The 15326-nt window shown below is 36.5% G+C and overlaps 6 protein-coding genes across 9 annotated transcripts; 2 read left to right on the top strand and 4 right to left on the bottom strand.

The window, feature by feature from the left end:
• Positions 1-252: 252 nt before the first annotated feature.
• LOC104740425 (uncharacterized) lies at positions 253-2364 on the bottom strand. Of its 4 annotated transcripts, none has more exons than XR_015579604.1 (7): positions 1952-2332; positions 1819-1849; positions 1697-1715; positions 1206-1303; positions 959-1077; positions 634-806; positions 253-547 (listed from the first exon to the last, which is right to left on the bottom strand). XR_015579604.1 is itself a non-coding variant. In XM_087483534.1 (7 exons), the coding sequence occupies exons 4-7, from the start codon at positions 1234-1236 to the stop codon at positions 461-463; spliced, it is 390 nt and encodes a 129-aa protein (XP_087339660.1). In that variant the 5' UTR covers positions 1237-1303; positions 1433-1715; positions 1819-1849; positions 1952-2364; the 3' UTR covers positions 253-460. The 4 variants fall into 4 exon arrangements, 3 of the variants coding, with proteins under 3 accessions (XP_087339660.1, XP_010459307.1, XP_087339661.1); XM_087483534.1 differs by having other exon boundaries at positions 959-1057; positions 1433-1715; positions 1952-2364; XM_010461005.3 differs by having other exon boundaries at positions 959-1057.
• Positions 2365-3478: 1114 nt separating this feature from the next.
• Positions 3479-4269, top strand: LOC104740424 (agamous-like MADS-box protein AGL61). Its single transcript, XM_010461004.3, has one exon. The coding sequence runs from the start codon at positions 3520-3522 to the stop codon at positions 4162-4164; it is 645 nt and encodes a 214-aa protein (XP_010459306.1). The 5' UTR covers positions 3479-3519; the 3' UTR covers positions 4165-4269.
• Positions 4270-4552: 283 nt separating this feature from the next.
• On the bottom strand, positions 4553-5001 carry LOC147927919 (uncharacterized). Its single transcript, XM_087485939.1, has 2 exons — positions 4705-5001; positions 4553-4606 (listed from the first exon to the last, which is right to left on the bottom strand). The coding sequence occupies exons 1-2, from the start codon at positions 4999-5001 to the stop codon at positions 4553-4555; spliced, it is 351 nt and encodes a 116-aa protein (XP_087342065.1).
• A 623-nt stretch (positions 5002-5624) lies between these two features.
• LOC104740421 (alanine aminotransferase 1, mitochondrial) lies at positions 5625-9615 on the bottom strand. Its single transcript, XM_010461002.3, has 14 exons — positions 9077-9615; positions 8379-8429; positions 8241-8291; positions 8082-8147; positions 7942-8003; positions 7754-7832; positions 7565-7669; positions 7371-7481; positions 7102-7239; positions 6819-7014; positions 6570-6724; positions 6373-6447; positions 6090-6293; positions 5625-5993 (listed from the first exon to the last, which is right to left on the bottom strand). Exons 1-14 carry the CDS (start codon positions 9308-9310, stop codon positions 5877-5879), a joined length of 1644 nt encoding a protein of 547 aa, XP_010459304.1. The 5' UTR covers positions 9311-9615; the 3' UTR covers positions 5625-5876.
• A 1098-nt stretch (positions 9616-10713) lies between these two features.
• LOC104740420 (uncharacterized) lies at positions 10714-11368 on the bottom strand. Its single transcript, XM_019236339.2, has 2 exons — positions 11023-11368; positions 10714-10930 (listed from the first exon to the last, which is right to left on the bottom strand). Exons 1-2 carry the CDS (start codon positions 11238-11240, stop codon positions 10864-10866), a joined length of 285 nt encoding a protein of 94 aa, XP_019091884.1. The 5' UTR covers positions 11241-11368; the 3' UTR covers positions 10714-10863.
• A 615-nt stretch (positions 11369-11983) lies between these two features.
• Positions 11984-15238, top strand: LOC104740419 (ubiquitin-conjugating enzyme E2 34). Its single transcript, XM_010461001.3, has 10 exons — positions 11984-12287; positions 12980-13069; positions 13290-13344; positions 13664-13702; positions 13785-13848; positions 13950-14011; positions 14095-14134; positions 14212-14239; positions 14403-14494; positions 14678-15238. Exons 2-10 carry the CDS (start codon positions 13013-13015, stop codon positions 14952-14954), a joined length of 714 nt encoding a protein of 237 aa, XP_010459303.1. The 5' UTR covers positions 11984-12287; positions 12980-13012; the 3' UTR covers positions 14955-15238.
• Positions 15239-15326: the final 88 nt, after the last annotated feature.

Genomic DNA, 15326 nt, shown 5'->3' with positions numbered 1-15326 from the left:
CAACTGAAAATAAAATTTTACCTAAGCACGAGCCATATTAAAAAACTTTCACCAAATATATTCAAAAATTAAAATAAAAACAAACAACAAACATAACCATTTCTCGTACATAAAATTAACAATATAAAACTTACAAAATAGATTTTTTTTTTCAAATCATTATATTTAGCCTATGATTTTATTGCATAATGTTTTATCCAAATTTTTTTTAAAATAATCATATAAATTATATTTTATTATAAAATTATAATATAACTAAAAAAAATTCAGTTATTAAAAAGAAACCCAAAGCATTTTGACATACATGAATGTAAATTAATCCCGAGGTATGTAACCGGTTAGGTCGGTTTGGTCGGGTACAACTTACTGATTTAATATAAAATTAAGTAACCGATTGACACATCAAACATCCCCTGCATTTTTCTTCTTCATGCATCATCCATCATCATTCGTTAACTTTTCAAGCTGACCCGTCCCACTCTCCATAGAATTCCTTAAGAAACTCTTCCATAAACTTGTGCCTTTTCTCTGCCCTCCTTCTACCCGCCTGATATTTTTTTTTCAATCCCACATTCAACTCTCTCAAATCTCAAACAACTTTCCGGATAAAAATTGTTTTTCTATTAATCTTACCTCGGTTTTCATCAGCTGCTTTAACTTGAGGAGTTTCTCATGAAAGTGATTAATAGTTGTTTGCTCCTCCTTCTTAACGTACTGCTCTTTGGTTAGCTCTGTTCGGGGCTTGATGTCAGGATCATGAAGCACTCTGTTCCTGCTTCCACCAAATGTAAAGCAACGAGCAATTCCTAAAACGGAAAGAGAACAACAGCAAGTCAGCAAACTACGACCACAACATTAGAGAATCTCCTGATGACATCACAGCAGATATTTGGCAATGACATATCAAAACTCTAAAAAACTGTTGAGAAGCGAAATACACACAAGAGAGCATTCTTACCTATGGCACCAATTGCATCAAGGCGATCAGCATCTTGAACTACCCCAAATTCTGGAAGAGATTCGCAGAGTGCTGCCCCAGCTAACTCGTCTTTGAAACCTGGAAACAATACACTTGTTCTGTTCACAAATGTAGATACAAGAGAATGCAATTTACGCACATATTTTGCTTAGTCGCATTGAAAACTCATGCAAGTTAGTAACAGTACATTGGATATGCTGAGTAAAAGTAGGAGCTGGAGACTAACCCATTCCATTGATGATCGTTAGTATCTTCATCTTCTTGGTCTCTTCTATACCTTCCTCATCCAGGAAAGTCTCAACAAGTTTTGCTTCCGAAGGGTCTCTGAATCCCGGTTATAATATAAGTTTGCCATGAAGCAACATGTCAGGGGCAGAGAATAAGTCATCATCATTCATATAGGAATGTTTTATTATCTATATAAACAGTAATATTTACTTAGTAGAGCCTAACCAATCCTAGGGTGTGAAATTCTGGCAAGAAATCTCTCACCTAATGGTATCCTATAAGCATTTGCAAACAGATGGAATCTAGCACTATGTTACCAAAAAATTACGAGGAGGCTCTACACTTGTAAGTGTATCAATCCATCCAGGTTAGTTCACTTCAAACAAATGTAAATGCAGGGGAACATAGAAAACTTCTATATCGTGGAAGTATGATCAAGAATGTTGCAAGGGAGCTGGTGATATGAAAATACGACTTAGAGAAACAAACCTTATGTACTTGTAATCACCTGATAAGAGAGTGGTAGAGAGAGAGAGATACACACAATGATCAATCTCTGGAGTATTAAACAAATGGCTTAAAGAAGAGGAAAAAAAGAAAAAGGTAACTACCTATATCATGGAGAAGAGCAGCTAACTCCACCTGCAAAAGATCAACAGAAATGATTCACCCAGAGAGAAAAATTGAAAAATTGACAAGAAACATCACAATGGAGAGAGCAAATTAAGGGTTCCAAAAACTCACAATTTCCATGGAGTCGGAGTTGGGAGAGAGACCTTCCTCGCGAGCAATGGAGAGAGCAAGGTCTCGGACCCTCCACACGTGCGCGGCGTCATGAGAAGCATCGTTTCCTTTCATCGCCTTACACACCAGCTCCTCCGCCTTCTTCATTACCGCCACCGTCGCCGTCATTTATCTTATTCTCAAATACGCAAATCTTCGGACGGAGGTGGATAGATATTTTTGATTTTTCAATTGATTCAACTCGGCCGTCTTCTCTCGACGTTGACCACCTTTACCGGAGTCGTCGGGGAGGGAAAAAATGGTTTTACTCTTTTACCCTTACCTTAGTGATAAGAGAGAATCTTCCACATATAGTGTAGAGAAGAGATCGGGACTGCACACAAATTGGGCAACATTCATATCAAGATATTATTATATACACAAAAATGCATATAAAAATATAACTAGCTACTTTAATTTTCCGTTAAGTACCTTCTAATTTTTTTTCCCGTTAATCATGATTTGGATTGTAACTAATGAATAGGATCGGAATGATGTCATCACTTATATCAATCACTTGTTGGCCACGATTTGAGATTATTTAATTTTGATCAACTAATCATTTTAGACATTTTCCTACCTGCATTTTACCGTGATAAATGGGATACTTTTTAAGTTAATGTAAGCAAAGAAGACGTCATGTTATTTTCTTCTGCCGCCATGCATGATGCTACACGCATATTTGTACGTGTGTGTGTGATGATGGATGGGTAATGATACACGATTCGCTCATCTTTGGGGGACCATATATTTATATGCACATTTTGTTTTTTTTGGTCGATTATAAGAATTAAGTAGGATCACAATCAGTGTTCAAGAAAGCGGTCTAGGCAGCCGCCTAGACGCCGTCTAGGCGCTAGACGATCAGACAGACGCCTAGATAACGGCCTAAACCGCTTAAAATTATATAAATTTTATTTTAATATTTATTTTTGATTTTTAAATTACATATATTTAAATTATTATGTTTTATATCTGTATACATAATTAATGAACAATTATATGTTGTTAATATAACTTAAATAAATGTATTTTTCTTACTTTTATTTATAATTTATAATTTTTTATTTTTATAACATATTTTTTGACATAATTATATATATAATATTTTATGTTATAAACGCTTAAACCGTATAAAAATTGTGTAGACTCCGACTAAGTGTTCTAGGCGCTAGACGCTAGATCACCGCCCAGATACCGCCTAGCTTTTTCTTGAACACTGATCACAACTGATTATTCAACGAACGAGTAAAATAGGAACTTATCCCGGAGATATATATTTATTTCTTTTTCTAACAAAACACGTGTCCTACATTTTAGCGCAAGGGTATCTTTAATTCATGAAATCATTCCGAAAATGTTAAATAATTGGGAGTGCTTTTAAACCAAACATTCCATAAATAAAGCAAAATATTACAATTGCCTTTATTACAGCATGACGATGAACAGCTATAAAATCCCCACGTCCAAGAAAAACCTAATGATATATACTTTCTTTAATCTCTCCTCCAATCCTTCTCGCTTTTGTCATGGAAGAAGAAAGAGAAACATCATCATCGATGACCTGCGTGACGACGTCCAAGGATCCACTTCAAACCCCTAACGTGTCTGTTAGTAAACCCCAAAAGGAGACAACAGCACAAACAACCCCTAAAACCACACGAGGTAGACAGAAGATAGAGATCAAGGAGATCAAGGAAGAGAGCAAGAGACAAGTAACCTTCTCCAAACGACGCCGTGGGCTGTTCAAGAAATCAGCTGAACTTAGCGTTCTCACCGGTGCAAAAATCGCCGTCATAACGTTTTCTCGGTGCGGTAGGATCTACAGGTTTGGCCACGTAGACGCATTGATCGATAAGTATCTTCGTAAGATTCCGGTGAAGTTGGAGGGGTATGCCGGTAATAACGCGGCGGAGGAAGAAGGTAGGAGGCCGTGGTGGGAGCGTCCGGTGGAGAGTGTGCCAGAGGAGGAGCTTGAAGATTACGTGGCAGCATTGAGTGTGTTCAGAGAAAATTTAGGGAAAAAGATCATGGCCATGAGCAACGATCGGCCGGTTGAGATTGTTCCGGCATGGCCAATCAACATGATGGGTTGGAAACCGACGATGGATATGCAAAACTTGGAAAATCTTACGGATGGGATTAATCGCTGCCGTGTAGGTCAAAACGGGTGATTGCTTTTGGTCACTTGTATAAGTATTCCTCTAGAGAATTTCTTAAGTATTTGATTTAGTTTTATGAGTTTAGTTATATGATTTTATGCTATTTATATTTGATTCATTGTTTTCTTATAGCTTGTATACTTTATACTTTGGAAATCAAGTTGTTTGAATTATTTAATAATATTTGAACTACGTACTCATAATGTAGAAAAGTATTAAATCAGTCAATCCAGCTTCCAATGTTTTTTTTATTTTTCCTTAGAATTTGACTCAACGCAAAAAAAAAACATAGAGTAAAAGTGTTAGGTTAATCCAAAAAAACTTGCAACTCGCTTTTCTCTTTCACGTTGGTCCGTCTGTACTGCGCTCCTTCAGGCCTCAACACATCCAGGCTAGCTCATCACTGACTAATGTTGACTATTTCTCCACGGACAGCATACTCATACGTGGAAACCTGAAATCTCCAAGAAATATCATATTATTAGAGTAACACAAGTTTCAAGACTTCACTCACTAGAGTTGGATTCAGACATAGAAAAAGAAAAAAAACACCTTGGTATTGATGGAGTCAAGAGAGGAAGAGGAAGCAGAATAAGTCATTTCCGAAGAAGAAGACAAGTGACGTGATGAAGAAGCAGGAGTAGGACTTGGGGAATTCGTTGGGACTTTTCGGAAGCTATCTTTTTCTCTTCTAACTGGGGCTTTCTTTAGATTCTTGCCTATCTGCAAATCTCTCACAACTTGACCAGAAGGTGTGATTGTTAACAGAGAACGTCCCTCTACACTATACATACTTGCTGCTAAAGATACAAGTAGCACAATGAGAGCAACTGAAAAGAATCTCTTCATTGTGAGTTATCTTCTTGCAATTCCGTTATGAGTCTTGAAAGCTCGTAACTTGTTCTTGTTCTTTTATGTTTTTTGTTTATATTTTAACTGAGTAAATCTTGGATAGATGTGAGTTAGTAGATAAAGAGAGACTTATGAAGCTTCGTGCTTTATAATACGATTGGGATCTAACTACGTGATCTTACTTTTGACTACTGCTATGCTAATGAGATGGTGAGAAAACTTATAATCTTAATCTCAATCATTTAATGATGATGATAGTCCTCAGCATCTGAATTCAATCATATCATATGTAGAGAAAGACGACAGATCCACCTATACACATTACCTAACTCATGTGCAACTGTGCATGCTTTGAAACTTTGGAGATGGTGGCCACGTGAATAGAGAACGTGATTACTGCCTAGTGTTATTAACGGAATTTGGAGGTATTAGTGTAAAATCCAATCTCACAAAGGAACAAAATTGCAGGTAACAGCTCTCTACTAATCATCAGTACTTTTTGTGCAATGCAGAGTTATTTATATTTAAATAACTTTTATGTCAAATGAAGAAAGAACGAAAATGATTCTATGAAACCGTGACTTGAAACATGGGATAGATGGAAAAGAGTTCAGTAAGTGTTTCTAAGAAATTTAGAGTTTGATTAACCGTTTTATAAAAGCTCTTTCAATAACATATTATGGTTTATCAGCCAATATAAAAAGAACAGAACAAAAGAAGAAGAGAAGAGCACTAACTAATGCTCTCACATCTCAAAAGCTTCTGTAAACACGATGTCGGTGAAAAAGAAAAGGAATGCATGGGGACCTTTTTCTTATTATTACTCAAGATTGATCATAAATCTATAGAGAGAGATCTTCAAAACAGAATGCTTAGTCGCGGAACTCGTCCATGAAGCTCTTGTGGAACGCAGTTAGACGATCAACAATCGCTGGAATCTTATCCTCTTGGGGAAGTATAGTGCACCTGAAATGCCATGTTCCGGGTACCTATATCAAACCCAAAAACACACACACACAAGATCAATAACAGTAAGTGAGCTTTTGGTTCGGTTCTTTAAATCGAAAGCTTTTTCTTTTTCAAACCTGTCTAAAGCCAGAACCAGGGACTACAACTATTCCAGTAGCTTTTAGAAGGCGTTTGCAGTAGTAGTTGTCTGGTGCTGTCTTTTCCGCCTCTGCAGCTGCAATCGCCTTCTTTGAAAGGTTAAGGCAAGGGAATAGATACATAGCTCCTTCTGCTCTATTGCACGTAACACCATCTAGCTTGTTCAGAGCCTCTTCAAGAGTCTGCACGGTTAGAATCCAAACGCAGTAAGAACAGAAAGTTTTAATGATTAGTCCTAATTCTCTATAATATGTGGCTAACCTTTGCACGTTTTGCTAAAGACGAGAGAATTCCATCCTTCTCTGCTATGTATGATTCGTAGGAATCATCACCAGGCTGATACAATTTCATAAAAGCTGTTAAAGTCAATTATCTAGAGTGGCAAGTTCAAGCCACCTGGTGGAAATTGAATCAATTGGGAGAATCTGTGATGAGAAAGTCATATAGATGTTTTATACCTTGGGAGGGCTCATGATGAGACTAGCAAGAATTTGACCACCGATGTTGGAACAAAGATTCACAGAAGCAACTTTGTAAATCTGCTCTCTTACATCAGAAGTAAATCCAGTAACTTCCATGTAACCACCTCTCTTTCCACACTCTCCATGGTATCCTGTCGAAAGAATGAATCCAGTTTTAAGACTAATTTCATATCGCCAATAATGAGAAGCTTATCAATTAACTAAGATGATTGTTCTTTTTCAAACCTTTGGAGATAGACTGGAACGAGACTAAGGCAAGATCCTTCTCACCGTAGCCCATAGACCGGGCTACTTTCTTGAAGGAATGAAATTTCTTGTCAGGGACGTAAACATTTTCTTGGTAAACCTCGTCGGCTAAAAGAACTAAACCCTCTTGTTTGCAGAAATTAACAATGTCACGCTGGTTTTCTTCCGCAAGAACCTTAACAAGAGCAGATGTCACATTTAGACGAAACTATAATTTGCATGGATATAGATCTGTGAGTTTTAGTATCGAAGATCCATTTACCTGCCCTGTCGGGTTTCCAGGGTTGATGACAGCCAAAGCTCTCACAGTGATGCCTTTTGACCTAGCATCTTCAAGTTGCTTCTTCAGCTCAGATATTTCAAGGCCCCATCCTGATGCTTCGTCAAGGTAATATGGAACCTACCCCAAAAAGATGACAACAATCAGAAGAAAGACAAAAAAAAAAACTCGGGAAGTGGATTCATCACCCCAGTTGATATAGTCATCAATCAAAATGATATCATCATCAGAAGCAGACATTACAAACATACCAAAGTTCCACCGTGAAGGGCAATTGATGCTGAGTACAATGGGTACTGCGGAATAGGGCAAAGGATTCCATCTTTCTCTGAAGTTATGAGAAGTTGCATCATCATATGAACCTAGAACGAGAGGAACGTTATTGTCACCTTCAAAACAAGGTGTTTCAAATTCTAAGAGTTTAGAGAAGTTTCATAATCATTACCCCTGGGCTTGCGCCATCTGTCATGAAAATATCATTAGGATCAGCAGGGAAACCATCACGGGCTTCAATTCCAGCAGCAACTGCATCACGTAATCCCTTGATACCCTGATGCAGAACATAAGATTAAGAGACAGGATCGTATATTGAGAGGAAGGAAGAGATGCTATCAAGAGTTATAATGCCACAAACCTGGCTGTGGCTGTAAGCACCAGTCGCTTTCCCGGGAATTTGGTCCAGAATCTTCCAAGCCCGCTCAATTGAATCAGAACTAATAAAAGTTGCAATCAATTTTAAACCAAGTCTTATACCACGAAAGCAACACGATACAGAAGCTGAAAAGTATACTGAGGTAAAAAATAATAAACCAGTGTTAGTACCTGAACAAACCATGTGTTGCACTCTCGTCCAGCAGGGCAGTGTGGGAACACAGTGCAAGAACCTGAGACATAGATGTTACAAGTTAACTCACAAGTAACATATGGACCAACTCAGCACCATAGAAGCTCACTTATTTTACCTCTCTGAAGAATGTTATAGGCTGTTGACCAAGAGACTGAGGATTCCCGATATTACAGTAGATAATCTGTCAAAAGCATAGAACCTTGTAAGCTTTCATTCAAGATAAGAATCAAGTTAGACAACACGAAAAAGGGGCTAAACACCGATTATAACGTACCTCATCAAAGGGATAAGCGTCCTTGTTAATCTTCAAATCATCTTGCAATTTCTGTGAGGTGAAAGCAGAAATCAAAATGAGCAAAACAGTATCCACTTAAGAAAAATTATACAATCAAGGAAAAAAAAGATGTTTTACCTGAGCAATGTTGACAATCTCTCCACGGACAGCATACTCACATTTGAGAACCTAAGATCCCCCAAAAAGAAACTCTATCGTTAGAATAAAAAAAACCCAAACAAAAGCTTCAAGACATCATCAGTCACTAGAGCTAGATTAAAGATGCAGAACTGTTCCTTGACAAGAAACTATTCAACTGGAATATATGAGCTAAATCAATTCAACAAATTAAAGAGAAAAAGTAAGCATCAAACAATCATTTAATTAATCACAAGGATCGAATCTAGGAAGAACACATAAATCCAGACTTTTTTAACATCCACAAAAAGGGTGAAGAACAGAAAGAATTTTAAAAAGTCCCAGTTTTATATGTGTATAATAACAAAGGATCAACTAGTGATATATATATATATATATAAAAATATATAATACGTAAAAGAAACAAACCTATCAAAGTGTCAATGATCTAGCTGCGTAAGACGAGGATACGAATCATATCATATACCCTTAAGCACACAAGCATATTCTCAATATACCCTCCTAAATCTAACACAGAGCAATCTTTAAGAAAGTAAACAAAGCTCTTCGCTTTTACCAAATCAATCGAATAATCCAAACCCAGAATGCAAAATCACCTAAACCCCTCCAAAAGATTAAACGATTGAACAAAGAGAAGAAATAAAAGGCGAGAGAAACAAAAAAGAAGAAAAACCAACCTTGGGATTGATGGAGTCAAGAGTAACGGGAAGAGAGGAAGAGGAATCAGAAGCAGACATATCGGAAGAAGAAGAAGAAGACAAGAGACGCGATGAAGAAGAAGAGGCGGAAGGAGCTGAAAAGGGAGGAGGAGGAGGAGGAAGATGAGAGAGGAAGGTGAGATTTTTGTGATGATGACGACGACGAGTCTGATCTACAAGATTTTTGGCTTGACCAATCACGAATCTCCGCATCTGTGTTGTGTGATGATGAGGGATTTATACTTGTATATTTCCTTGGTGCTCAAACCAAATTTCGCTTTTTTTTTTTTGTTTTGTTTTTGCTCTCCAAAAACGAAAGTTCCCTAATTCCTGTCTTCTCTCTCTCCTTTTCACACTGATTTTGACATTTTTTTTTCCTTCGTCCACCGATTTGGAATTTATGGAATTTGCCTTTTTTTTCAACGAATATTTTATTTATTTATTACCTTTTTCCCCCTAATATTTTTGTCACAAAAAAAAAAAAAAAAAAGTATTTGTCTTTTTCAGTTTCTTTCTACACAATTCGTACATCATCCCAATTTTGATTTTTCTTAAAGCCATTTTTAGTTGAAACGTCTTCCATTATATTAATGAACAAATTAACTGTGAATATAAACAACTTCTGGATCGTGGATTCAGACAAAACCATGTGTTTTTAACTCTTTATTGTTTGCGGGATCAGCGTTTAAACCGCTGTTTAAGAACTTAGACAAATCTCGCTAATTAAAAAGAATGGTATAGAATTTTTTATCATTATGGGCCCAATTACTTTTAGATTCTCTTCCGGCCCAACTTGTTAGTGTTCAATTTTATTTTAATCATATTATTGTTAAACAGCATAACGGCGTCGCCTTTTTATCCTTGCAAAAGCTATAACCGGCGGCAGTTTTTTTCAATATCTTCCTCAATGACTGAAATGGAATCACTGATAAGTTGAATTGTTGTTTGTTGCATACTTGAATTGCTGCTAACTGTTTTTGATTCTTTGTAGGCATTATTAGCTAGGCATTTATTAGATACTAAGTTAGGTTTTACAAATGATTTTCTAATAGATCCTTCTTTCAAATCTCAACTGATCATTTCAAAAAACATTAGCAATTGTTATAATGTACTAATGCTCCTACTCACAAGTGTTGGTAAATCATTGTGAATTTCTTCTTTCATTTTGAAGTGATCTACAAAAATAATTCGTTATTGCTGTTCTCCAGTGAGAAGTAATCAATCAGTTAATATATCAAGACAGCCAGCTAAACAATCAGCATATAATTAGTTTTGATCTGTATTTGGTTTGGGAAATCCTAATTTTCCTGAGAACCAACTTTCATTTGATACAGTCTGACTCTCAGGGATGAGTTTTGTAGCTTAACAAGTAACAACCAAAGAACACTTACACAAGGAAATAGAGTTTGATCATTATGTACTTAAGGGTTTAATTAAGAACCATTGTCAAGAACATGCTACGGAAAAGAATAGAAACCACAAAGCAGAAAAAAAAGAGAGAAAACATAAAGACTCAAAGAGTTGAAAAGTAAGGTTAAGACTACACGAGTGAGAGTGAGGCGTTATAAAGTTTCCTCCATTCTTGCTTGATCTATGAAATTTGAATGCACCAAAACTAAAAGATAAAAGAGTTTTATATATCAAGTAGATTACAGCATTAAGAAACACATGTCTAGGTACCTTAGTCTAACAAAATAGGAAAAAAAAAACAAACGTAAAGAGGATCTAAGATCAAAAAAGAAAGAAAGAAAAACAAATGAAACATCCTAAGGTTTTTTTGATGCTGTGACCTGCTGTTTCCTACTTCCTTCAACATCTACTGGTGGATTACACCTGATACAAAAAGAAACACTCTTGATGTCAATTACCCTAAAACCCTTTTGGAAGATACATAAAAGAATTATTGTGTATCGTCTCTTCTTTACTTGTTCTGTATAGGGTTTGAGCCGCTCCTTGGGATTTTTCTGAAGCTATCTTTTTCTCCCCTAAGCGGCCCTTTCTTCATCTCCTTGCTTATCTGTAAATCTCTCACAGCTTGACCAGAAGGTGTCATCGTTAACAGAGAACGGCCCTCTACACTATACTTGCTGCTAAAGAGAGCTACAAGTAACAGAACCAGAGCCACTAAACCATATCTCTTCATTGTGAATTTCTTCTTTGCAAATCTTTAGGAGTCTTGAAACCTCTGAACTTGTGCTTGTGCTTGTTATGTTCTGTTCTTGTAACTGAGAAAGTCTTGATGTGAGTTAGAGAGAAAGAGAGATGGAGAGAGACGAGAGACTTCTGAGTTAAGCTTGGTACTTTATAGAATAAAAATATGATGAGTTAGTGTTTGAACACATAGTTATTGGGATCTGATCACGTGATGTTTTACTTTGACTGTTGTTATATAATCCAGATGGTGAGATACTTATCTTATTCTTAATCATTTACTGATGATGATGATATTCCTAAGCATCTACATTGAAACGATGATACAATAATCATATGTCAGAGAGAGAGAGAGAGACAAAGATCCACCACAAATACACATTACCTAACTCATGTAACTGCTTTGAAACTTACTCAAGTGAAGAGGATGGATGGTGGTCATGTGATAAGAGCACGTGATTTCTGCCTAGTCTTATTGGGGAACTCAAAAGAGGCTGAAACATAACTTTGTTGAATTTTATAAGTTTTCTATAAGACATAACTTTGGAAATTGGAGGTATTAGTAATATAAGTCCAACTTCAGAAAAGAAAATAATTGCAGTTGCAGGTAACAGCTGTTTTGTCTCTCTCTACTACTACTGATAATAATCTCACTAAACAACTCTCGGAAAACTGTTTCAGTTATTTATATTTTTAATACACAAAAACAAAGAAGAAAAAATTGATTCCGAGAACGAACCGGCTCAGATTCTTGATGAGTAGATCCTCCCAAGTTGGGAGATTAAAGAACTAGGAGAAGTAATAATGAAATCACTATAACTAACTAATCCTCAATTAGAATGGGGTGAATGGAATTATTGAATTAAAGAACCGGAGTGGATTATAGAATACCGGTTAAGCTAAACCAGCTGGAAGTTAGTGTTAGGCCTTTTTCTCTCTACCCTCTCTCTCTCTCTCTCTCTCACCACGAGAAAGAGGAGAAAGTGATTAACAGAGAAAAGAAAACCCCCAGATATTTCTCGACAAAATTTGGATTCAGGTACTCGATTTCTATCATATTTTCGCAATTCGTTCTTGGATCTGATGTTATTTACTTGATAGACCGAAGTTTGGTATTGCAATTGGAATCTTCTATCAAAACTGATGCTTCTCGGTTTATTAAATCAAAGATTTTTTTTTTTTTTTTCATTTTCTAGGGATTTCTCAGATAATTTCCTTTCAATTGTTTGGGATTCGATTGAATTCTCGTTGCTTTCAATTGTTTTTGCAGTGTTTTAGGGGTAAAAAAGTATGTATGTCCTCAAGCTCATTGATTTTGGGGATTTTATTTAAATTAGGGTGTCTTTGGTTGTCATAATGTTGTTTGTTTGATTCAAAGTTTCCATTTGATCTGGTTAAATTATCTTTTCAATCAGGTCATGAAAGTATTGCATAGTTATAGTAGCCTACCAAGTATTGTTTTGTTGTTTGTTCTCTGTGTAATCTGTATGCGTTGTGATGAATTCCAGTGATAGGTAAAGGTTTGGCACCAAAATTGGTTTGGCATTTGTTACTTTTTTTCTGTTTGTCCATGACAAAAAATTTTAAACTTGACCGGAAGTAAATTTTTGATATTATTTGTTTACAGGAATTTTGATTGTAACCATTCATTGATGCCACTGATTCTCTTTGGCATACACGGATTGATTGATTTTAATTCGTTTGGTTGAATATGTTAAATGGGTTCAACAGGCTGCAGGTATTCACTTAGTCCATAGCACTTAGATGGCAGAAAAGGCTTGTATAAAACGTCTTCAAAAGGAATATAGAGCACTTTGCAAGGTACATTCTCTCTTTTGCTCTTCCTACCTCTCTCGAGACCGAACCAGGATTCCTCATTTTTAATACACAACCAGTTTTCTATCTACTTTCCAGTTGATGCTGTATCTGTATATGATTGTTTTCCTGTGCTTTTTTTTTTTTTTTTGTTTCTAGAGTAAGGTTCATATATATATATTTTTTGTGGGTTATTTGTAATATATGTTCTGTTTTGTTACTTTAGGAACCAGTCTCCCATGTTGTTGCTCGTCCTTCCCCGAATGACATTCTCGAGTGGCGTAAGCCTTTCCTATATATATTTATTTTGGTTCTCTTTATTTCTCCAAGTGGCTTCCCCGTAATCACATACTAATGATTACTTTGATAGAATGGTGAATACTTATTTATCAAAGGTTTATAAGTAGTACTATATGCTTCAAGAGTAAATGCATATATTTGTAATCTTTCTTCTCAATTGTGCAAGGCTGTCAGTCCTTACTGTTAGCCTGATAGCGGTTACGGAGTTTCAGTGATTTTAGTATTACTTCATTTAGTATGTTTAAAAGGTAGCTTGATCTCTTACTAACAAAGAGTTACACTATTGGATTAATCTTACAGATTATGTGTTGGAAGGTAGTGAGGGAACACCTTTTGCAGGTGAAAATCGTCTTTCTGAAGTTGCTTGTTAGTGTTGTCTTTTGCAGTATCTTATCTTTGATACTAAAATTGTCTTTAACAGGTGGATTTTACTATGGAAAGATCAAGTTCTCTCCCGAGTATCCTTACAAGCCACCCGGGATTACGTATGTCCCAATGGTTTTTCCTAATTTAGTCTCGACATTACTCTTCCCTCAGTTTCTTAATCCAGTTTCTAATGAACCAAATCTTTTGTTGTTTGCCTCAGAATGACTACACCAAATGGTCGATTCATGACACAAAAGAAAATTTGTTTGTCTATGAGTGATTGTAAGGACAATCTGCACTATCTGTTCGTTATTTCGTATCAATTAGGTTGTACAATATCTAATAACTTTACATGGCATCTACAGTTCATCCAGAAAGCTGGAATCCGATGTGGTCTGTGTCAAGGTATAAATTCTTTCTTTAGTTTTGGAAGATAACGATCGATATACCTGTTGATAACCAACCTTTTTTCGTGAATGCAGCATACTGACAGGACTTCTCTCGTTTATGGTAAGCTCATTGTAGCCTGGTTCTACAGATTTATGGACATCTTGTTTGAAAGATCTCATATTCCTATATTGTGAAGGCCTATTAGCTTAGATCTGATTATAACATGGCAGTGTCTTGTGTTTCTGTTCTCAACCTTTCTCTAAACGTTGTCCTTGTGGCACAGATGGATACCAGTCCGACAACTGGAAGTGTAAACACTACTGTAGCTGAGAAACAACGGTTGGCTAAGTCATCTCTCGCGTTCAATTGTAAAACGTAAGATTATCCCACCATTTAAAAGTTGTCAAGTTCTAGTTTCATTTAGAAGCTAAGTTTTAGTTATGTGAGTTTAGGTTAGTCATAAGAACTGGTTAAAGAACTAACAGTATGAATCAATGCAGTCCTGAGCTTACATGTTTTCAGTCTTTCACCTGAATCCAATATTCGTACTTGTCACAGCCCTGCATTTCGTAAGCTATTTCCAGAGTACGTAGAGAAGTACAACCAGCTGCAAGTAGCCGAGGAAGCTGCCACGCAACCGACAGCACCAGAGTCTCCTCAAAAGAGCAGTACCAAAGCTGAGTCAGAGAAAACCGTTGACCCAGCAAAGGAGGACTCAGAAGGTGTCTTGAAGGGGAGGGTAAAGAACAAGAAACAGGGGTTACCAGCGTGGATAATACTGTTGCTAGTGTCGGTTTTCGGTGTTGTAATGGCGTTGCCTTTACTCCAACTGTGATGTCTATGCAACAAAAACCTGGACAAGTCTTCTAGTAAAGTCTCTCCTGGTCTTTCTCGCCTCAGTAACAAGAGTAGTCTCCTTTTGTCTAGTGCTCTTCTTCTGAATTTACTCGTTTTATCCCCCTCATGGTTTGTGCTTCTTCTAAAAGCAGATAACATAAGTTTGGTTTCCACATTTATATATATACATATTGTAGCTTTGTTGGAACTACTTTGTATAGTATATGAATCGAGGGTAATGGTTTGCTTTTCATAAATAGAAACAACCGTATGGGTTTTCAATTGTACTCATCTTCCGGAGCGATTCGTCAATCAAGTGGTAGCACACTCACTGTGTGATTAAGAGCCGAGACTAATCTTTAGATATGTA

Source organism: Camelina sativa, chromosome 14, assembly GCF_030686135.1.
Source record: "Camelina sativa cultivar CO46 ecotype springtype chromosome 14, ASM3068613v1".
NCBI classification, from domain to species: Eukaryota; Viridiplantae; Streptophyta; class Magnoliopsida; order Brassicales; family Brassicaceae; genus Camelina; species Camelina sativa.
This window is presented reverse-complemented; position numbering and strand designations above follow the sequence as displayed.